Source organism: Anomaloglossus baeobatrachus, chromosome 5 (assembly GCF_048569485.1).
Source record: "Anomaloglossus baeobatrachus isolate aAnoBae1 chromosome 5, aAnoBae1.hap1, whole genome shotgun sequence".
Classification (NCBI taxonomy): Eukaryota; Metazoa; Chordata; class Amphibia; order Anura; family Aromobatidae; genus Anomaloglossus; species Anomaloglossus baeobatrachus.
This window is the reverse complement of record NC_134357.1, coordinates 123,624,547-123,648,777: the sequence shown is the minus strand read 5'-3', so window position 1 is coordinate 123,648,777 and position 24,231 is coordinate 123,624,547. Positions and strand designations below refer to the sequence as shown.

Sequence of the window (24,231 nt, the reverse complement as noted above, 5' to 3'; positions counted from 1 at the left end):
GGGCCAGATTCCCGCACTTTTGTAGTTACGCCCACGGCTCCCTCCTCCCCTGTGAACGCCGACAGCCATGTTTTAAGCACATTCTGCCGGTGGAGGACTTCTGGCTGCATCTCTGGGAGACCTGAGGCAGGGAATCTGGGGGCCACACACCGCTTGAGCGGTCGGTAAGCCACACCGGTCACCCGGTGCTGGGCCCCATAGAGTGCCGAACTGTGTATATATATATATATATATATATATATATAATTATATTTGTATACTTTTTCTCGGTTCGGCTGTACTGTTAGCTTGTGGCTATATATCCCTCAGTGATCACTCTCCTGGGAGACAACAGCATGTCGTTCACAAGGAGCAAGGGTGCCAAGACACAGGGTTATTTTGCAACCTGTACCTCTTGTGTGGCTATGCTACCTGCAGGTTCCACCTACCCTCACTGTGAGCAATGCTCGGGCCCTGTGGCACTCGCTCAGCCGGAGCCTGGGGCACTGGTGGGACCCTCGGCCCAGGTAGAACCGCCGGTTTCCCCTGTCCAGGTGGCAGGGACAGAGTTTGCAGTTTTAGCTGAGAAACTCTGAGTCACTGTCACAATCCATGGCTCAGTCTATGGACAAATGGTCTGCTAAAATACTAGAAGCCTTGCAGTCCAGACCGGCCCTTACACAGGCCCCGGGCACTGCGGGATCGCCCCCAGGCCCCTCTCGGTCTGCGACGAAGCGTGCGCCTGGGGTGGCCTCTAGTTATTACGTGGAGGACTCCGGCACGGACCGTAGTCCCAGACCGGCTAAGCGGGCTCGATTAGAATCTTCCCCGACTTCATCACGCTGTTCGGGGTCTCAGCTTGAGGACTCTCTAGAGGATGAGGCGGAGGTCGCAGCCCAGGACTCTGACCCTGACGTTGCTCTCAATCTTGATACACCTGAAGGGGACGCCATAGTAAATGACCTTATAGCGTCCATCAACCAGGTGCTAGATCTTTTTCCCCCAACTCCACCTATAGAGGAGTCGGCCGCACAGCAGGAGAAGCACCAGTTTAGGTTTCCCAGATGTACTCGGAGTGCTTTCTTCGATCACTCGAACTTGAGAGATGCTGTCCAGAAGCACAGGGCTTTCCCGGACAAGCGCTTTACTAAACGCCTTAATGACACACATTACCCCTTCCCCTCTGACGTAGTTAAGGGTTGGGCTCAATGTCCCAAGGTGGATCCTCCAGTCTCTAGACTGGCGGCTAGATCCGTAGTGGCAGTGGCTGACGGTTCAACGCTCAAGGATGCCACGGACAGGCAGATAGAGCTCCTAATGAAATCCATCTATGAAGCCATAGGCGCGTCCTTTGCCCCAGCCTTTGCAGCAGTGTGGGCACTCCAGGCTATCTCAGCTTGTCTGTCTGAGATTAATGCGGTCACTCGTACCTCGGCTCCGCAAGTCGCGTCTTTAACTTCTCAGGCGTCGGTATTTTCATCCTACGCCATGAATGCTGTCCTGGACTCGGCTAGCCGTACAGCGGTAGCATCCGCCAATTCGGTGGCAGTCCGCAGGGCCATGTGGCTACGCGAATGGAAGGCAGACTCTGCTTCCAAGAAGTTCTTGACCGGTTTGCCTTTTTCTGGCGACCGATTGTTTGGCGAACAATTGGATGAAATTATTAAGCAATCCAAGGGAAAGGACTCGTCCTTACCCCAGCCCAAACCAAAGAGACCTCAGCAACGAAAAATTCAAGCGAGGTTTCGGTCCTTTCGGCCCTCAGCCAGATCCCAATCCTCCTCGTCCAACAGGCCACAGAAGAGCCAGAGAAACTCTTCTGCATGGCGGTCTAAGTCACGTCCTCCAAAGACCGCCGGAGGCACCGTCTCCAAGGCGGCCACCTCATGACTTTTGGCCTCCCCAAACCGCATCCTCGGTCGGTGGCAGGCTCTCCCGCTTTTGCGACGCCTGGTGGCCACATGTCCAAGACCGATGGGTGAGGGACATTCTGTCTCACGGTTACAGGATAGAGTTCAGTTCTCGTCCTCCGACTTGTTTTTTCAGAACACTCCGCCCCCCGAGCGAACCGTGGCACTTTTTCAGGCGGTGGACACTCTGAAGACAGAAGGAGTTGTGATCCCCGTTCCCCTTCAGGAACGGGGTCGCGGTTTTTACTCCAACCTGTTCGTGGTACCAAAAAAGGACGGTTCATTCCGTCCCGTTTTGGACCTCAAATTGCTCAACAGACATGTGAGAACCAGGCGGTTTCGCATGGAATCCCTCCGATCTGTCATCGCTTCGATGTCCCAAGGGGACTTCCTAGCGTCAATCGACATCAGGGATGCCTATCTCCATGTGCCGATCGCTCCAGAGCATCAACGCTTCCTGCGTTTCGCCATCGGGGACGAACACCTTCAGTTTGTGGCACTGCCTTTCGGCCTGGCGACAGCCCCACGGGTATTCACCAAGGTCATGGCATCCGTTGTGGCAGTCCTACACTCTCAGGGCCACTCGGTGATCCCGTACTTAGACGATCTCCTAGTCAAGGCACCCTCCCGGGTGGCATGTCAACACAGTCTGACCGTGGCTCTGGAGACTCTCCAGAGGTTCGGGTGGATCATCAATTTCCTACTAGCCCTAAAAGCGTTCCATCGGTGGCTGGAGGGCAGGCAGATCCGCATACAGTCGGACAACGCCACGGCGGTCGCGTACATCAACCACCAGGGCGGCACTCGCAGTCGTCAAGCCTTCCAAGAAGTTCGGCGGATTCTGCTGTGGGCGGAGGCCACAGCCTCCACCATCTCCGCGGTTCACATCCCGGGCGTAGAAAACTGGGAAGCAGACTTTCTCAGTCGCCAGGGCATGGACGCAGGGGAATGGTCTCTTCACCCGAACGTGTTTAAAGAGATCTGTTGCCGCTGGGGAACGCCGGACGTCGATCTCATGGCGTCTCGGCACAACAACAAAGTCCCGGCATTCATGGCACGGTCTCAGGATCACAGAGCTCTGGCGGCGGACGCCTTAGTTCAGGATTGGTCGCAGTTTCGACTGCCTTATGTATTCCCTCCTCTGGCAATGCTGCCCAGAGTGTTGCGCAAGATCAGGTCCGACTGCCGCCGCGCCATCCTCGTCGCTCCAGACTGGCCGAGGAGGTCGTGGTACCCGGACCTGTGGCACCTCACGGTGGGTCAACCGTGGGCGCTCCCAGACCGACCAGACTTGCTGTCTCAAGGGCCATTTTTCCATCTGAATTCTGCGGCCCTCAACCTGACTGTGTGGCCATTGAGTCCTGGCTCCTAGCGTCCTCAGGGTTATCTCAAGAGGTCATTGCCACTATGAGACAGGCCAGGAAACCAACGTCAGCCAAGATCTATCACAGAGCTTGGAGGATCTTCTTAGCCTGGTGCTCTGATAAGGGGTTTACCCCCTGGCCGTTTGCCTTACCCACGTTTCTTTCCTTCCTTCAATCCGGAATGGACAAGGGTTTGTCTCTCGGCTCTCTCAAGGGACAAGTCTCGGCGCTTTCCGTGTTTTTTCAAAAGCGTCTAGCCAGGCTTCCGCAGGTCCGCACGTTCCTGCAGGGAGTTTGCCACATAGACCCACCTTACAAGCGGCCGCTGGAACCCTGGGATCTTAACATGGTTCTACGGGCTCTTCAGAAACCACCTTTTGAGCCGCTGCGGGATGTCTCTCTATCACGTCTTTCGCAGAAGGTGGCATTTCTAGTGGCAGTTACGTCACTCCGAAGAGGGTCAGAGCTTGCAGCGCTGTCATGCAAAGCCCCCTTCCTGGTATTTCACCAGGATAAGGTGGTTCTGCGTCCGGTCCCGGACTTTCTCCCCAAGGTGGTGTCCCCTTTTCATCTCAATCAGGATATCTCCTTACCTTCATTTTGTCCTCATCCAATTCACCAATGTGAAAAGGATTTGCATTTGTTAGATCTAGTGAGAGCACTCCGGATCTACGTGTCTCGCACGGCGCCACTGCGCCGTTCTGATGCACTCTTTGTCCTTGTCGCTGGCCAGCGTAAGGGGTCGCAGGCTTCCAAGTCAACCTTGGCTCGGTGGATCAAGGAACCGATTTTTGAAGCCTACCGTTCTTCTGGGCTTCCGATTCCTTCAGGGCTGAAAGCCCATTCTACCAGAGCCGTGGGTGCGTCCTGGGCATTGCGGCACCAGGCTACGGCTCAGCAGGTGTGTCAGGCAGCTACCTGGTCTAGTCTGCACACTTTCACGAAACACTATCAAGTGCATACCTATGCTTCGGCAGACGCCAGTCTAGGTAGGCAGGTCCTTCAGGCGGCGGTTGCCCACCTGTAAGAGGAGGGCCGTTGTCGGCTCTTCTTATCAGGGTAGTCTTTTACCCACCCAGGGACTGCTTTTGGACGTCCCAATTGTCTGGGTCTCCCAATGGAGTGACAAAGAAGAAGGGAATTTTGTTTACTTACCGTAAATTCCTTTTCTTCTAGCTCCTATTGGGAGACCCAGCACCCGCCCCTGTTCCCTTCGGGCTGTTGTTCTTTTGTGTACACATGTTGTTCATGTTGAATTGTTCTTTTGGTTCATGGTTTTCAGTTCTCCGAACATCCTTCGGATTGAATTTACCTTAGACCAATTTATAAGTTTCCTCCTTCCTGCTTTTGCACCAAAACTGAGGAGCCCGTGATGCACGGGGGGGTGTATAGGCAGAGGGGAGGGGTTACACTTTTTAAAGTGTAATACTTTGTGTGGCCTCCGGAGGCAGAAGCTATACACCCAATTGTCTGGGTCTCCCAATAGGAGCTAGAAGAAAAGGAATTTACGGTAAGTAAACAAAATTCCCTTCTTTGCGTAGCCCAAAAAGATCATCGTTCTCTGCAGGGCATCGTTTTGTACTGCGTATATGCATTGAGAGGACTATTATAGATCGCTCAGTTCGCATTGCTTTCTCTGGTCTGCTTGGGTGAACAGACTATTAGACTAGTGCCCACAGGACAACGTACTCGCAGATTTTGCCGCGGAAAACCCGCGGATTTATCTGGATTTTCCAGATAAATCCGCAGGTTCTAGCAAGTACAGACACTCCCCATGTTACTCTATGGGATTTTGGGAGTGTCTGTATCAATGCTGTGGTATGTGCGGCTGCAGAATATGCTGCAGATGTCCCGCAGCCGCACGTAACTGCATGTCAATTATTCATGCTGAAATATCTGCAGATGTCCCGCCTTTCCGCTATGGAGATAGAGGGCAGGACGTCCGCAGGTATTTCCGCACTTGTCCCACAGGTTTACCGCAACAAAAATGCTCGAATCCTGTAGCAATGGATAGCTGCGGTTCCAGGGAGCAGCTGTGGTAAACCTGCAGCAAAATACGTTGTCCCGTGGGCACATAGCCATAAACGACTGGTAATCATGAAAAGTTTACCATTTTAGTGGCTGATCAGTCCATGTAAACAAATCCTCATAATGAAATCCCCTATTGTGCATGGTGGAACCTGCTTTATTAGCTTTGTACAAAGGTGTTACCTATCAACAAAATCTTGCCTGTGATAATAATGAGACTTCTGAAAAGTCCTCTATAAAGATCAGGAAGGAGGAGTCTAAAATCGCTCCAGTGGCAAGTGTGAAAATTTATGAAAAATGATGCAAAAATCTGATTTAAAAAAAATAGGTCATTTTCTGATTTCTTCCCTTCAGCATAGCTAAGATACGTGTGCATGTAGGGTATGTCATCAGCCCTGACTGCCGCTGACCGCTGTTTGTTGAAATCACTGCTTGTAGCTTGGTATACCATCCTTGTGACTTCACAGCCATTAATTCAGTGGCGAGTGGCCTTTTGAAGGTTTAAAATAGACATGTGCTAATTTTTGTCAACACCAGAATTGTAAAGATTTCTTGGGGTGAAATGTGATGTGGAATTTCTTGTTTTTATTATCTATAAAAGCCAAGGAACTCTCAGCCGGTGACCGGAGGGAAACGGCCAATCCTGATACAAAAGAGAAGCATCCGTGTGTGAAATATAGAAGCTGGGGTGTTGGACGGGGTACTCCTCCTCACCTTGTGGATCAGCAGCAGCCGCGTCTTATACAGAGGATGGAGTCTGGCTACGAAAGTAGTGAACGCAACAGCAATAGCCCCATCAGCATGGACTTGCCTTTATCGGAGAATTGTAGTGCTTTTCGGTAAATGCTTTGTATAATTATTTATTTTCCTAATAGAACATGTTATAGACTAACCCCAAATCTATATAATTAATGTATAAAGCGCCATTGAATAAATGGTGCTATAAGAATAATGCACAAAGCGAGGGCTAACCTAGATAGAAGGAATCTGAAGGGCTGTCACAGTGTAGATCGTCCGTATTCTCATGTGCACATGGTACGGAAGCAATGGAATGAAAGGGAGAACATACAGCTTACATATTAGACGGAAACTCAATGATTGGTTCAGGCTGCCATAAGTGGTGGCGACTTCTCCTTCAATGGAAGTCTTCAGAGACTGGGCACAGATCTGTCTGAGAGGGTTTAGTGAATCCTGCATTGATCAGGGGTTGGACATGATGCCCCGGAGGACCCTTCCAACTCTAAGGGGTACTTAGCACACTACCACATTGCAAGCCGATTGTAGCGATGCTGAGCGCGATAGTCCCCGCCCCTGTCGCAGATGCGATATCTTTTGATAGCTGCCGTAGCGAACATTATCGCTATGGCAGCTTCACATGCACTTACCTGCCCTGCGACGTCGCTCTGGCCGGCAAATAGCCTCCTTCCTAAGGGGGCGGGTCGTGTGGTGTCACAGCGACGTCACACGGCAGGCGGCCAATAGAAGCAGGGGGGCGGAGATGAGCGGGACGTAAACATCCCGCCCACATTCTTCCTTCCACCTTACAGGCGGGACGCAGGTAAGGAGATGTTCCTCGCTCCTGCGGCTTCATACACAGCGATGTGTGCTGCCGCAGGAACGAGGAACAACATCGTACTTGTTGCTGCAGCGACATTATAGAAATGCTCGACACTACACCAATCATACAATTTGGACACTTTTGCGCTCGTTAATCGTAGTAAAAAGGATTAACATACTCCGATGTCGACAGCGACGCCGGATGTGCGTCACTTTGGATTTGACCCCACCGACATCGCACCTGCGATGTCGTAGTGTGCAAAGTACCCCTAACATTCTATGAATCCTGTCTATATCACGTTTCGTTAATTCACTCCATGTTAATGGTCGCCATTGATTGTAGTGGGGAATGTCATTACTCAGGTAAACACATTAATATTCTCTCTCTGCACACTTCATCTCCTAAGAAAAGACAAGATAGCCAGCACTAAATGTGCACGACTGCACTAATAATTCCAAACTGTACTTATTAAAATTTGAGATTTTTCTCAACAAATTGCAATTTCTTGAGCTACCCTGCCACGTCATGGCAAATCTCTTTGGCGCACTTCTAACACTAAATTATTTTTGTATAAAATGTGCCATACAGTTTCACATATGAAAAAGTAGAACTGCTCTTAGCAGCACTTACTTGGTGGTGTTCAAGCCCGTACCCATGACTGAATCACGGCTGTGGGCGGCACTTCATCTCCTGACTGAGAAGTTTGTGTTTTTTCCAGAAGAGGCCAGCAGTATAACCGGACACTGCATTTCTTTTTCACACAATGCCTCCTCAGCAGTGCTCTGTGCAAAGTAATCACTCAGTTTTACTTAGGGTTACCCACACACCGCACTAGTGCGCTACAATTTTGTGAAACTTAAAGGGAACCTGTCAGGTGCAATATACACGCAGACCCACGAGCAGTTCTGGGTGAATACTGCTAATCCCTGCCTAAATGTCCCAGCATGTAGTAGCATACATAAAGAGATAATGATAAGCTAATGTGGCCAGTGACTAGTCACGGGTGTGATTTTTTTTTTCCCTGGCTAGTCGGCCCCTTAGCATGTTAGTACGCTCCTGTGGGCATGCTAACATGCTAATGAGTGCACAGTGTCAGAGGATGGTCACGCTCACCTCTCTGCTGCCATCATGTCCGACTCCTGAATTTTGGCTCGGTGCGCATGATCCCGGACACGTTTCGGCCATGCACCCTATGAATCCAGGTGTACGCGTCCTGACTTCAAACTCATGAGACGGTTAGGCAGGGATTAGCAATATGCACCCAAAACTGCTCATGGGTCTGTGTGCATATTGCACCTGACAAGTTCCCTTTAAATGGGTATTCTTATCACCAAGATCCTATCCCAATATGTAGTAGGTGTAATAATAATATGAGCAAATACCTCCAATTAGAAATTTGGTATAATTCTCCTGATATAGCATGTCCCTTACCACATGTGGCAGGAGAACTATACTACATTTCAAATTGGAGGTATTTACTAATAATTATTTATTATGAATAATAATAATATAATATTCCTACTACTATTGGGATAGAATTTTGGTGATGGTAATACCCCTTTAAGGCTGCCCTTATATACAGCTGCTGAATGTATGGGTATCTGTAAAGCTCAGATTTTTGTGCGTAATCACTCTATTGTTTTCGGTGAGTGCAGTGTTATAGGAAAAGAGGGACAATTTACTGTAATAAGATCCAAGAATATTATCTTTGAATGCAAAATGAAACAATAGTCATGCTGTAAATCATTATTGTTACACTGGTTTATTAATATAGTGCCATTCTGCTGCCTATGAAAAAGACAGCTTTTTTTTTTTTTCCTTTCATTAAAGCAGCCCTCCTAGAAAAAGGATATTAACGTAGACTACTCGGCCTAAAATTGTGTTATTCATTTAAAAAGCAGGCGGCTTATTATAGAGGAGCGTTATTTCACAGCAGCTCTGTAATAAGTGATGAGTCACTACTAAGAGGAAAAAAATTATACACAAAATATGCAAAATGCTCCTTTCTGTGTAGACAAAGACTCGCTTCCCGAGCAGTGAAGTGTCTCCCCCTCTGTATACCTTACTGTGTGCTTCTAATATTTTTCTAATAGGGAATATCACTCAAGGAAAAGTCCTGGTACAGCTCCCGCTCCTACCTGGCGTAACATCCCAAAGTCCCAGAGCAGCAGCGCCTTAGACATGGCAGATTCTGCCTCAAGTGTCTGGGTTAAGGTCCATCCCTCCCACGTTGGTAAGATATTCTGTCCTTTCTAAAAATGGGTCCAATATTATCATAAACAAGCATCGCTGTCTAATTTTATTTACTTTTTTCTCTATCCTTATGTAAAACAGTCCCTCAGTTATTAATTTATTTTTTTTTCTTGTCATATTCCAAACAAATCCAACTAATAAAGAGTGACCTTCATCAGATGCTTTAGATGAATAATTGTAGTAGGGCTCAGCAGAGAGAACCATATAACTCTGTTACAAATGTCATGACGAAATGGAGGTAATCTTTGGAAGACCTAAGAGTTGCTATGACTTTTTCATTTTTTAATTATTGCATTTTTGACTTGGAGAGTCTCTCAGCAGGTTTTTGATAGGCAAACTGAGAGCCGCATGATGTCGGGGCAAAGACCCTGATTCTAGTGATGTGTTAATTACTGTGTTTAGCTGTTTCAATAAAATTAGTGTTTTATCATCTGGAGACTATCATTAGAGGACTTAAGCTGGTGTCACACTAAGCGACAGCGACAACGACGTCGCTGTTACGTCACCATTTTCGGTGACGTAACAGCGACCTTGTAAGTCGCTGTTATGATCGCTGCTTAGCTGTCAAACACAACAGAAGCAGCGATCATAACGTCGCTGTGCTACATGTGCAGAGAGCAGGGAGCCGCGCTTAGCGCTGGCTCCTTGCTCTCCTGCAGCACACATCGGGTTAATTAACCCGATGTGTGCTGCAGCTACATGTCACAGTTCAGAGAGCAGGGAGCCGCGCGCACTGCTTAGCGCTGGCTCATTGCTCTCCTTGCTACAGTATACATCGGGTTAATTACCCGATGCATACTGCAGCCACATGTCACAGTGCAGGAGCCGGCGCTGGCAGCAAGAGCGGAGGCTGGTAACCAGCGTAAACATCGAGTAAACAGGGAAAGGTCTTCCCTTGGTTACCCGATGTTTACGCTGGTTACAGCTTACCGCAGCTGCCAGTGCCGGCTCCTGATCGCTTCATTTCGTCGCTCTCTCGCTGTCACACACAGCGATGTGTGTGTCACAGCGGGAGAGTGACGACCAAAAAATGAAGCTGGACATTCAGCAACGACCGGCGACCTCACAGCAGGGGCCAGGTCGTTGCTGAATGTCACACACAGCGACAGCGACGGGACGTCGCTGCAACGTCACAGAAAATGGTGACGTAGCAGCGACGTCGTTGTCGCTGTGTGTGACACCAGCTTAAGTGTCTTGTGTCTCCTGATCCACCTCCGCCCCCACCACTGATTGACAGAATAAAGTGTTCACAGAAAGCAGCCAGCCATTCAGTGGTGTGATGTGAGCGGGTTATACACAGCTCAGCATTCCGAGCTCTGCTAGATCGGTAGCAGATAAAATCAGTTTTATCACAGCTGCTGGAATCAGGCTCTCCATCCGGTGTACATCATGCTTCTGTCAGATTACATAGCAAAAACGTGTTGGCTGATTCACTTTAGCAAATCCTTTTTTTCCTTGCACTTGTTCAGCATGTTTCTGTGTAATACTTGTAGCAACCGAGAGTCCAGGACCTATGAAGAGTGAATTGGATGAACTTCAAGAGGAAGTATCGAGGAGAGCAAGGGAGCAAGAGTTACGCTGGAAACGTGAAAAAGAGTTTGAAGCCGCCATGGGATTTAACCCACGACCTCGACGGTTTTTAGATTTGGATGAGTTACAGAACCAGGGTAATTTGTTATTTTCATCACTTATATATTCCTTGCAAACCCTCATTATCTCAGGAATTTCTAGTTCTAAATGATTATGTAATATCTTGTTTCCTACTGTCCTAAAATTCCTCATCTGGTGTATTATTGCGAGTTACGGCTTGTCCCCTAAAGATATGCACAGAGGACCCCACTGTAGGACTTTGGTCGGAGCCACACGAGGATTACTGCTATCCCCTCGCATGACACTTGGCTCACGCTGGCAGCACAGCAGAAGCAGAGTGTCATGCGAGTGTCCCTGCGACTGAGGTCCGATCTTGCAATCGGGCCACAGCTGCGGGGGAAGGGGGGGGTGGGCCGGCTCTGAGGAGGGAAGAGAGGGATTTATCTCTCTCTCCTGCGTAGCCGGCTATTGCCATTCTCGCACTGCACTCGCAGTACACCGGTGTACCGCGAGTGCTGTGCGATCTTTCTCTCGCCCCATAAACTTGAATGGGTGCGATAGAAACAATGATCGCATTACACTCGCAGGATGCTGTGACTGTTTTCTCGGTCCGATTAGGGCTGAGAAAATAATCGCTCATGGGTGCTGGGACATAGGTTAATATTGGTCCGAGTTGAATGCGATGTTTTATTGCACTCTACTCGCATCGATTTTCATGCCGTGTGTCTTAGGCCTTTCTGTAATTCACCGACATGAAGGCTGCTGCAGACAAAGGATCTCTTAAAAAAAAAAATCATTTAATGTTTCAAGAGGCTCATAATTGATTCTCACTTCTACAGTATAATGAGTACATGCACAGTTAGACTCATTTATTGTACTAGGCAGCATTGTGCAGTACGATTTATCTCCTTTACAGTCCCCAAAATGTACACTACAAATCATGCAGGACTTTAGTAAGCTTGATACTGTGCATTACGACTTTTAGCTGTACTGAGATATTCATTTTATTTTATTTAACTTTCGTATTTAGCAATAGATCTCTAAAATGTTTTGCATGAAAAATGTCTATCATTGTAAGGGTCAGCACACACGGCGAGTAATACGGAGTGAGTGGAATGTGATAAAAAAATTGCATTCCACGCTTACCAATATGACTCATTAGAGCAGCCACTATGAGCAATTTTTTTTCTGAGCCCTAATCGGACCAAGAAAACAATCGCAGCATGCTGCAATTGTAATGCAAGACTCTTTCTCTTTTACCCATTCAAGTGTATGGGGGCGAGAGAAATATCACATTGCACTCACGTTACACCGGTGTAACGAGTGCAGTGCGATTCTCGCATCAGCCGCCAACGGAGGAGATGGGGAGATAAATCCCTCCCTCTCCTCCTCATCGCCGGCTCTCCCCTCTGCAGCGCTGGCCGTCCCCTCCGCAACCGTGGTCTGATTGCATGATCGGACCACAGTCGCATGACACTCTGCTCCCACTGTGCTGCGAGTGTGAGCCAAGTGTCATGCAAGGACTCTCACTAATACCCGTGTGGCCTCCGCCTTAAGAATATATTACCATTTGGAATAATTTTATATTATTATTATATTTGTATTTTATTTAAAGGGAACTTGTCAGAGGATTAATGCTGCTGGAACCACAAGAAGCATGAATCTAGAATGGGCTCCTCCATGACAAACATCCACACTTTATTCTGAAATGCTGCTATAGGGGATGACAAGTCAATGGGGCAAGTCACACTGGCGGAGTTTAGGAAGAAGCAGGGACGTACCTCTGTGACTAATCAATTCATAACGTAACAGAGGCACTTCTGCAGTTGATGATGCAGAAGCCAGATCTAGACCTTTAATGAAAAGATAGATACTTGGCACTCCAATGGTTTGAAAATCATTTCCAATATTTATTCTAAAGGCGTTTGCAATCCAAAATAAACGTTTTGGTCACAACTGGGTCTTCATCAGTACGGATCTGTGTCTTGCAGTAAGCGGTGGCTGCCAAACGATCTGTGCAGATGTCTCCTGGCAATCCATACTGATGAAGGTCCAGTTACGTTTATTTTGGATTCCTAATAAATATTGGATATGATTTTCCTACCATTGGAGTGCCCAGTATCTGTCTCCACGTGCCTCTGTGACTAGTCCCACCTTGTCCCTTACTGTGCATCTCTCTGATTTTCACTGACATGCCGCAGCGTTGTTCAGGCAGCATGAATCAGTGGATATGTTCCCTTTAACCCAGGACACCATTTTTTTGTAGGTTTGGGTCTTCTTTTATAAAATGTCAATGTAATATATTACTTACTGCTAGAAAGTCTTAACAGCATATGTAACGTGTTTTTTGGAAACCCTTTCACACTGCAGCATGATTCAGAGCGGTGTGTGACATGGTACCTATGTGAAGCCAGTGTTTTGCGATATAATCAGTGATTGTTCTGGGCTTTATAGGCCACATTCACAACAACCATTTGTTTTATTTGTTAATTGCTAACACCACAATGATCAGTGTCAGTGCTGCTTGGCAGGCGGTGTAATCTATTGTGACTGGCACAAGCGCCTCTGAAAGGCTTCGCTTGCTTCTAGCCGTTGCCAAGCAAGCCGTATGGGTAGTCCTAGGAGCCCCGTGTGGTCGTAGCAGCTAAAAATGATCTGATGGAAGGTGTTAGATTTTGATGTCAGCCATATAAGAAGCAATGAAAGAAATGGACAATTATGTGTGGCTCTTACAGGGAGGAGTGACAGCTTTGAGCGATCCGTGCAGGAGGCAGACGCCGTCTTTGAGCAATCAATGAGGCTGGAGCAGAACGGAGATTACACTACAGCTTTGGCCCTGTGTAATGAAGCTATTTGTAAGTAACTCAATGCTTGACTCTGCGCTCTATCCTGTATCGTGTAACATGGCATGCCTAACATGTAGTGGCTCAGCTATTGGCTGTGGAAGGTGACCTTTGTCTCTGGATTTCAACACAATCTTGCAAATTGCTGTTAACTGAAATAAAAAAAAATCCTTCATTGCTTTATTCCAGCTTTTGTTGCTTTGCCCGCATTTCTACAAAGGAGACTTTGCAGTGTGGAAACAGTGCTCTGGGTTCCAATTATTTATTTTTTTTTTTTATGTGACAAGTGTAACAAAACATCTCTTTCATCTGCGTGTAGCGGGGATCAGAATGGACGCTTTAATTACTTTTCCTCCCAGTTGAAGGTCCCGCATTGTTCAGTTTCTTGGCCAAATTTATCAGGATTTTGAGCCCAGAGTGACATGAATTGCCCCTGATATTAAGAATTCTCAAATCCTAGGACATGTTAAAGCCTTATTCACACGATTAGTTTCTGAACATGTATGTTTATCTCGATGGGGAGAGGGAAATAAGCCACTGCCAGAATGCTGTGGTAGTAACTCCTCTCCCCACGAGAAAACAGGCCTGATCCCCGTTCTCACCCAACAGCTGCAATCGGCAGGGTGGGGAGTAAAGTTGGGACTCATACATAGGGGCTATTAGGACTTTAAATCCGTTTTTTATTTTTAAATTTAAAACTTTTTTTTTTTTTCTTTTGGACTTTCTTATATTTTTATTTCTTTTTATGTGACTTTCTACAAAACAAAAATCTTGAAAAATTCTAGCTTACAGGAAGGACCGTCACAATAGCTTCTTGCTTGATGTTCTGTAGGTCAGCACTCAGCTTTTCTGTGAAGTGTAGCCGAGTCCTCTGGTTGTCATCACAGAGCGATCCAACAAGGTGTCATTTTTAGGGCCACACGATCGGCTGCGATATGCTATTGACCCTCCAGTTACTGCACTGCTGCGAGCGTGCGCCTAGTGTCATTATACTGTGATCCAATCTTGCAATCGGATCACGGCTGTGGAGGAGAGGAAGGGATTAATCTCAATCTACTCCACTGTCAGCCTGTGCGTATATCGCACTGCATTCTGTTGTCATCAGAGTGCAGTCTAATGTTTCACTCACTTCCATAGACTTGTATGGGTGCGAGTGACAATCTTTTGCTATAACTTGCAGCATGCTGTGATTGTTTTCTCGATCTGATTAGGGCTGAGGAAAAAATTGCAGGATGGAGCAGCCCCATAGAGTAACATTTGTTCGAGTGGAATGTGATTTTATTTTTTAATCACATTCCACTCATCTGATTTTACCCGCTGTGTGTCCTAGGCCTTCTTTACACAGACAAGGTTCTCTATCCACAGAAGTCTTTTCTGATTATAATCATTCATTTTTGCTGTCTCCTCTACCTGGCCCAGACTGCAATCATGAGCCCGGACTCCTGTCTACAGAGCCCAGTTTGTACTCCTTACTTTTCTACTACCCTCCCTTTACCTTTTCTCAACCACGTCTTGTTGCTACTCCCAAATCTGTGCTTCTGCTGCCTCTATCTGCTCTATGTCCCAGGTACTCCAAATATTCTTTCTTAATCATACCCTTCTATAATTACTCCCCAACAAAAAGTAGATCCTGCCCCTAAAATTAATGGTTACCATGAGCTAATTCTTCTTATTATGCCACAAATTGTGATTGTGCCCACTGCTGTTTGTACCTTTAGCAGAATCGCCTTCTTTGGTGATCTTTTCAGTGCTCTCGTACATTAATGGTGCCCCTCTTAGTGTCTTTCACAGGAATAGTGCCTCCTTTGTTCCCCCATACATGAACAATGTCTCTTTTCACCCTCTAGACCATAATAATCCAATTTAGAAAGTAATAATGCCCCCCTGTGTGCCACTTTTGAAGGTTATGATGCCTTTTGAGTCACTTTAAAAGATTTAATGCCTTACTGAGGGGCCCCTTAAAAAGTAATAATGCCTCCTGACTCACCGAAGATCTGACGAGCACAGATATCTGCATCGTTATCACCCATTTGCAGGCCGGTTGATGCCGTGACGTCATTTTGCCACCAGCATCGGGACACTAACTATGGAAGATTAATGGAAAATAATAGGGTAGGCAGCCAATGGTGGCTCCATGCTGTAACATAGGTTTCTGCAGTTTTCACTATTCCATCAATTTCTGGAGATTGTAATTTTCTTTGACAGGTGTATTCACCACCCGTCATTGCTGCGGCCATAAAACACCTCGCTCTACCTTTATTCAGGCAATATTGGGTATACGAAAATACCCAACTACATAATCATCATAATAAGAATAAGTAGTAGCTAAATCATTAGAAACATTATCTATCCTCAACATGGTATAATATAATTAATAAAAGTAGCAACACAAGCTGATTACATGATGTATTCTAATAATATACATTATTATCTAGTTCTCCATTCTGCCCTCTGATAATCCCCTGCTCCAGTCTCTCCTATCACCACCGCTCGTCCAGGTTGTATGAAATCCTAAATGGAAAAGCAAACCATCAGTATTACCAATAGACGCGACATGCGGTCATTTGTGTAGGAGATGTTACATTTTGGGGACCATACCGCTCCCTCTGGAAGGTCTGCAGATGGAGATGAGCCTGTTCCTGCTGCCAGTCTTTCACACCAGTTAACCAGTTCAGGGTGCATTGCTTACATACATGTGCATTGTTGATAACTCTCAGGATGCATTATGTTTTTGTTTCCCCCCCTGTATTGCATGATTCCACGTTCTGCTCTTTTTGGCATCCTATTTTTTATTCTTTTTGGTTTGTGTGCGTGCATTTGTTTCTGCTATGTTTTCTTTTGCATTTTAGCTAAATTCAGACTTGCCATGCATGATGCCAGATCTAGCACACACTGCAGAGCCCTAGCAGATAAGAAGTTGCAAATGTGTTTACGAAAGGCACGGACTCTTCAGGACCGCATGCTGCTGCCGACAATTCCTCAAGCGCTGCCACCAGCTTACCCCTCTCCACAAGGGGGAGCTATAAACCAATCTACAAGGTAGCTGCAATGAAACTTCCTTAACTAGGAATGAACTAGAGAACTGTTGCTCTTAACATGACTTAGAAATCATTTAAAGGAATACTATACATAAAATAAAAACGGATTGTATATTGATCAACATGGGGTCCTGTATTAGTGCCACCCTGTCTGCTGCCAACTCTGTAACTCTTCGTCCTTAGGCTGAGTTCACACACAACGTAAATTATCTGCTGCAAAAAAGTAGCAAATTTCCACTTGATTTTCATTCTTCGCCTTTATAATGGATGAAATTCATTGCAAACTACAGACTAACTGCATGTGATGTGGACTTTGTGAAATCTCTTGGTTTGTAGTGTTCGGCACTTTAATGCGGATACGTCATGTGTGATCCCAGTGTAAGTTTACCTTTAAGGCACAAAAGCCAACACAGTGGACTGTGGGGAAATAAACCACTTTGCAAATGATCTTGATTATTAATGTCCTATTATTTTGTGTCTACGTTTCCATTGCAGACCTGTCAAACCCTATGGAAGTTGATCTTCCAGTCATACTCTTTCATCTGTCCTTACATCTTGCTAAGGCCTCGCTCACATCAGTGTTATTTTGCCGCAAAATCGGATCCATCACAAATGCGTTTCAGTTCCCTTCATTTCCAATGGAATCGCGGGAAGATGCGGTCACATGTGGTTGCGTGCTTCATACACAACCACATGTGACCGCATCTTGCCGCGATTCCATTGGAAATTAATGAAACTGAAACACATTTGTGACAGATCCGGTTTTGCGGCAAAACACCGCTGATGTGAGCGCGGTCTAAGGCTAGTTTCACACATCCGGCTTTTCGCCGGTTTGCCGGATTCGGTGCACGCCAGTACAGTGTATACAGTACAATGGCAGCACTGTAACTTCCGGGTCACATGCTCCGGTCACATGACAGCATGTGACCGGAGCTTGTTGCGCTGCCACTGTACTGTATACACTGTATTGGCGTGCGCCGGAACTGACAAACCGGCGAAAAGCCGGATGTGTGAAACTAGCCTAACATAGCTAAATGTAGGGGACAGATGGAGTATGGCTATTGGATCATGCCTTACAGGGATTGACATCCGGCCCCTATTTATACATAGGAGTTTTAGAAAAATTTGCAAAGTTGCTCATTTAGATGGAATTTCTCCGTGGTGCACTGATCATTATACGCCTAGAGTATTTTAGTTTGTTTTTGAGCTATAGTCTTCCTTTGAGTGGAAACCTCTTGGTTACACAGAAAAGCAGCAAAGGATAGATCTCCATACATAACCCATCTCTTTAGTGGTGTTTAGTATTACAAGTATTGGAATGAATTCATGTATAAAGAGTGAATATTCTTTGCAAAGAGACCAGAAGCCTTCCAAGCTAATACATTGGAGAAGTTCATATTTGTTCTTCTGCATTGATTCCATTGCGGCTTAGTCATTTTACTGTTACTTGCATTTGTTGATTTGTAAGTGCTTAACTGATTTTCTTTACATTTGTTACGTTTTGTCATTTTCGATTTGGATTTCTCAATCAAACGCATGTTTTATCTGTCTGAAATATGAAAAATGTATATTTTGTAGACATTTCGGTACATTCTGCCAACGTTTATAACATAAAATGCATATACCTAAATTGTGCGTGAAGTGCAGGTACTTGTATGACTAAGGTGCCAGAGAAATTCTGCCAGTATTTCTGCAGAGTTGGTAGATGTCTGGAATTTATATATTTTTCATAATTCGCCAAAGTTTCCTTTTTTCATTTTAATTTTTCAAATAATTTTGGCAAATGCTATCTCACCTCCTTGCAGTGACCAGGCTATCTCGGACAAAGTTTCAGTGAACCGTCAGGTAATGGCAGAGACAACCACAAAGGAGGACTTCACATCCACTCCATTACCACACCCGTTTGCTTCTAGCCATGAGTTGCTTCCATCGTCTGCTGAGTCTTCCAGCTTGTCAGCTTCTGAACATTGCCCATGTAGCAAAACATTTTCTAACTACCGTGCTCCTTCAGGTCCTAGTTCCCCAGAGAGTGCCTCAACTCCTACACAGAGCACAATTGATAAAATTTTAAGAGTGGATGATTGTAGTCCAGACCTACAAATCAAAAACCCAAAAAGCAATCGAGCAACTGCTGGAAGCCCAAATAATGGCAAGGTGGCTGAGGAGCATGAAGCTAAAGAAACTCCGCTACCGGGGCGGAAGATGAAACTCAATGGCATTAAATCTGGTTCTTTGCCATCGTTGTTGTTTCCCTGGGCACGTCGGACACAAGTACAGTCTCCAGATAAAAACAACCAACCCAGCCATTGTCACAAATCTGTCAGTACAGAAATTCATACAATCGAAGAGAAGGTTGGTTCTTGCATTGTCCCACCAGTCTCTCCAACTGTTACAAACAGTGTTAATATCCATCCTGCTAACGTCTCCACAAAAACTAACAGCCAGGACAACTTACTAGACAAACAATGTGAATTGACCATCTTTGAGACTAGCAAAGTTGAGGCGCCTAAAAGTAAAGGGTTGGTGCGTTCTCTCGCAGAACAGTTCCAGAGGCTACAGGGGGGCTCACCAAAGAGAAGCAGTTTTGGCGTGAATTTTACTGGAATAGACAACTCTGAACAGAAGTCTTCACCAGTGGGGCACATACACGACTCACTGAACCTTTTGGAAACCGAATCTAGTTCACAGCCTCTAGTGACGCAAGAGAATAAATCTGTCAGTACAGATCAAGCCAGTACTTCTCCAGATTCTGAGGATGGGTCATGCAATATAAATGGATCCAGTATTAACCATCTAAACAGCCATAATGCCATGTCAACTAAGGAAGTGCTACCGGAAGACATGGCTGACAGTGTTAACCGTGGCAAGTTTTATTACAAAACGGAAAAAAGGGTGAAATTTGGAAGCACAGTGCATTTGCCAGCCTCTGTGCCCATGAACCAGTGGGTTGATAGTGTTAGTAGATATTATAATGCCCAAGTGGATGACACAGATGTGGAACACTGTCTCCGTCCAAGTTTTTCCTCTAATCGAAAGTCTGTAAGGTATGGCTTATCAAAGAGCTCAATTGATCTCCGGCAGGAGTGGAAGCAGGAATCTGAGCATGACATTTCCGAGTTGAATACCTTATATAACACCAGCCTTCAGGCATGTCCGGGCAGCAGGACTCCGCAGTGGCGATCTGACAACTCCAGACAGACATACGGAAAACCATGTAAGTGGGAATATCTATTAAGCGGTTTGTGTTCAATCTATGAAATCCATTAGGCAGCTTGTTTTATGGGCGCGACATGACCACTTGTAAATGTGGGAGCATTGGTCCTTTCTTTGTCGCTCCATTGGGAGACCCAGACAATTGGGTGTATAGCTTCTGCCTCCGGAGGCCACACAAAGTATTACACTTAAAAGTGTAAAGCCCCTCCCCTCTGCCTATACACCCCCCGTGCATCACGGGTTCCTCAGTTTACATGCTTTGTGCGAAGGAGGCTGACATGCACGCATAGCTCCACATCTTAGTCAGCAGCAGCTGCTGACTATGTCGGATGGAAGAAAAGAGGGCCCATAACAGGGCCCCCGGCATGCTCCCTTCTCACCCCACTCTTGTCGGCGGTGTTGTTAAGGTTGAGGTATCCATTGCGGGTACGGAGGCTGGAGCCCACATGCTGTTTTCCTTCCCCATCCCTTTAGGGCTCTGGGTGAAGTGGGATCCTAATCGGTCTCCAGGCACTGAGACCGTGCTCCATCCGCAGCCCCTGGGGACTCTGCTGGACAAGGAGCCGAGTATCGTCAGGGACAAGGCCCTGCTACTTTGAGGTACTCTGTGTCCCCGTGGGGACCGCGCACAGAAACACTGCAGCATTGCTGGGTGTGTTAGTGCGCCGGGGACCGCAGCGCTGACCGCGCTTGTGCCATCACACACTGCAGCGTGGCTGGGTGTGTTAGTTTATTGGGGACTACCGCGCTGACCGCGCGCTGCCATTTCACACTGCAGCGCGGCTGGGAGTGTTAGTGCGCCGGGGACTACCGCGCCGACCGCGCTTATACGCCGGCCACGCTTATAACTTTAGTCCCCGGCTTTTGCGGCCTAGTCTCACTTTTTTCCCGCCCCCAGGCCTGCCAGTCAGGGGAAGGGCGGGACGCTGCACAGGACGTCAGCGCTGAGGGCTGGAACATGCTTTGCATACTCCACCCCCCTCACTGAGCACAGTGGGACGCCAGATTCCCGCACTTTCTAGGGCACGCCCACGGCCCCCTCCTCTCCACAGGACGCCGGCAGCCATTCCTGTCAGCTCTTCTGACGCTGGAGAGGGGAGACAAGCTCTGGGAGACCCAGGCAGGGATTCTGGTGATCACACAACCGCTTTGAGCGGGCGGTAAGCAGCACCTGAGGTGCTGGCCCCACTAGTGCAGTAGTGTACATATAGATTTATATGCTTATAGGCTATACTTTACACTGTATGGTCGCACGGTTGATTTTTGGCTATATACCCTCCTGGATTGCTCAGAGGAGACAACAGCATGTCGTCCGCAAAAAGCAAGGGTGCCAAAGCACAGGCTTACTATGCTGCCTGCGCCGCATGTACGGCTATACTACCGGCAGGTGCCACCGACCCTCATTGTGTGCAATGCTCGGCCCCTGTGGCACTTTCTCAGCCGGAGCCTCTGCTAAGGGTGGCCCAGGGGGAACCACCTGTTAACACTGTCCAGGTGACGGGGACGGAGTTTGCAGTTTTTACTGATAGACTTTCTGAGACTATGGCTAGGATACTAGAAGCCTTGCAGTCCAGACCGGTATCTCAGACCATGGGCACTGTTGAATCATTGCACCCTGGTCCCCCTCAGTTGGAACAACAATGTGCTCCCGGGGTGTCTCATAGATCCCAGGGTGAGGTCTCTGACACGGACCGCAGCCCCAGACCGCCTAAGCGAGCTCGCTGGGAAATTCCCTCGACATCATCACATTGTTCAGGGTCTCAGCGGGAGGACTCTCTGTATGATGAAGCGGAGGTAGCTGATCAGGATTCTGATCCTGAGGCCGCTCTCAACCTAGATACTCCTGATGGGGACGCCATAGTGAATGATCTTATCGCGTCCATCAATCAAATGTTGGATATTTCTCCCTCAGCTCCTCCAGTGGAGGAGTCAGCTTCTCAGCAGGAGAAATTCCGTTTCAGGTTCCCCAAGCGTACAACGAGTATGTTTCTGGACCACTCTGACTTCAGAGAGGCAGTCCAGAAACACCGAGCTTGTCCAGATAAGCGTTTTTCCAAGCGCCTTAAGGATACACGTTATCCCTTCCCCCCTGACGTGGTCAAGGGCTGGGCTCCGTGTCCCAAGGTGGATCCTCCAATCTCTAGACTGGCGGCTAGATCCATAGTTGCAGTGGAAGATAGGGCGTCACTCAAAGATGCCACTGACAGACAGATGGAGCTCTGGTTGAAATCCATCTATGAAGCTATCGGCGCGTCTTTTGCTCCAGCATTCGCAGCCGTATGGGCACTCCAAGCTATCTCAGCGGGTCAAGCGCAAATTGACGCAGTCACACGTACGTCTGCGCCGCAAGTGGCATCCTTAACCTCTCAGACGTCGGCATTTGCGTCCTACGCTATTAATGCTGTCCTGGACTCTGCGAGCCGTACGGCGGTTGCATCCGCCAATTCGGTGGCAATACGCAGGGCCTTGTGGCTACGGGAATGGAAGGCAGATTCGGCTTCCAAAAAGTGCTTAACCAGTTTGCCATTTTCAAGCGACCGCTTGTTTGGTGAGCGATTGGATGAAATCATCAAACAATCCAAGGGAAAGGATACATCCTTACCCCAGGCCAAACCAAACATACCCCAACAGAGGAGGCGTCAGTCGAGGTTTCGGTCCTTTCGGGGCGCGGGCAGGTCCCAATTCTCCTCGTCCAAAAGGCCTCAGAAGGATCAGAGGAACTCCGATTCATGGCGGTCTAAGTCACGTCCTAAAAAGACCGCCGGAGGTACCGCTACCAAGGCGGCTTCCTCATGATTTTCGGCCTCCTCACACCGCATCCTCGGTCGGTGGCAGGCTCTCCCGCTTTGGCGACACCTGGCTGCCACAGGTAAAAGACCGTTGGGTGAGAGACGTTCTGTCTCACGGTTACAGGATAGAGTTCAGCTCTCGTCCTCCGACTCGATTCTTCAGAACATCTCCGCCTCCCGAGCGAGCCGATGCTCTTCTGCAGGCGGTAGGCACTCTGAAGGCAGAAGGAGTGGTGGTCCCGGTTCCTCTTCAGCAACAGGGTCACGGTTTTTACTCCAACTTGTTTGTGGTTCCAAAGAAGGACGGGTCTTTCCGTCCTGTCCTGGACCTAAAACTGCTCAACAAACACGTAAAGACCAGGCGGTTCGGGATGGAATCCCTCCGCTCCGTCATCGCCTCAATGTCCCAAGGAGATTTCCTTGCATCAATCGATATCAAAGATGCTTATCTCCACGTACCGATTGCTCCAGAGCATCAGCGCTTCCTGCGCTTCGCCATAGGAGACGAACACCTTCAGTTCGTGGCACTGCCTTTCGGCCTGGCGACAGCCCCACGGGTTTTCACCAAGGTCATGGCTACAGTAGTAGCGGTCCTCCACTCTCAGGGACACTCGGTGATCCCTTACTTAGACGATCTGCTTGTCAAGGCACCCTCTCAAGAGGCATGCCAACACAGCCTCAACGCTACTCTGGAGACTCTCCAGAGTTTCGGGTGGATCATCAATTTTCCAAAGTCAAATCTGACACCGGCCCAATCGCTGACATATCTTGGCATGGAGTTTCATACCCTCTCAGCGATGGTGATGCTTCCGCTGAACAAACAGCGGTCACTGCAGACAGGGTTGCAATCTCTCCTTCAAGGTCAGTCACACCCCTTGAGGCGCCTCATGCACTTCCTAGGGAAGATGGCCGCAGCAATGGAGGCAGTCCCTTTCGCGCAGTTTCACCTGCGTCCTCTTCAATGGGACATCCTACGCAAATGGGACAGGAAGTCGACGTCCCTCGACAGGAACGTGTCCCTCTCTCAGGCAGCCAAAGCTTCCCTTCGGTGGTGGCTTCTTCCCACTTCATTGTCGAAGGGGAAATCCTTCCTACCCCCATCCTGGGCGGTGGTCACGACGGACGCGAGTCTGTCAGGGTGGGGAGCAGTCTTTCTCCACCACAGGGCTCAGGGTACGTGGACTCAGCAAGAGTCCTCCCTTCAGATCAATGTTCTGGAGATCAGGGCAGTGTATCTTGCCCTAAAAGCGTTCCAGCAGTGGCTGGAAGGCAAGCAGATCTGAATTCAGTCGGACAACTCCACAGCGGTGGCTTACATCAACCACCAAGGCGGAACACGCAGTCGGCAAGCCTTCCAGGAAGTCCGGCGGATTTTGATGTGGGTGGAAGCCATGGCCTCCACCATATCCGCAGTTCACATCCCGGGCGTAGAAAACTGGGAAGCAGACTTTCTCAGTCGCCAGGGCATGGACGCAGGGGAATGGTCCCTTCACCCGGACGTGTTTCAGGAGATCTGTTGCCGCTGGGGGATGCCGGACGTCGACCTAATGGCGTCCCGGCACAACAACAAGGTCCCGGCATTCATGGCACGATCTCACGATCACAGAGCTCTGGCGGCAGACGCCTTAGTTCAGGATTGGTCGCAGTTTCAACTCCCTTATGTGTT

At 47.9% G+C, this 24,231-nt stretch overlaps 1 protein-coding gene across 5 annotated transcripts in view; it reads left to right on the top strand.

Moving 5' to 3' along the window:
* USP54 (ubiquitin specific peptidase 54) overlaps positions 1 to 24,231 on the top strand; it is a 183,206-nt gene that overhangs the window by 128,061 nt on the left and 30,914 nt on the right. For all 5 annotated transcript variants that reach the window (XM_075348835.1, XM_075348832.1, XM_075348834.1 and 2 more), the window contains 6 exons: positions 5,883 to 6,120; positions 8,933 to 9,072; positions 10,586 to 10,759; positions 13,418 to 13,537; positions 16,375 to 16,564; positions 18,369 to 19,777. In XM_075348835.1, coding sequence (XP_075204950.1) covers positions 5,883 to 6,120; positions 8,933 to 9,072; positions 10,586 to 10,759; positions 13,418 to 13,537; positions 16,375 to 16,564; positions 18,369 to 19,777 — 2,271 coding nt within the window. The remainder of the gene's footprint in view (positions 1 to 5,882; positions 6,121 to 8,932; positions 9,073 to 10,585; positions 10,760 to 13,417; positions 13,538 to 16,374; positions 16,565 to 18,368; positions 19,778 to 24,231) is intronic.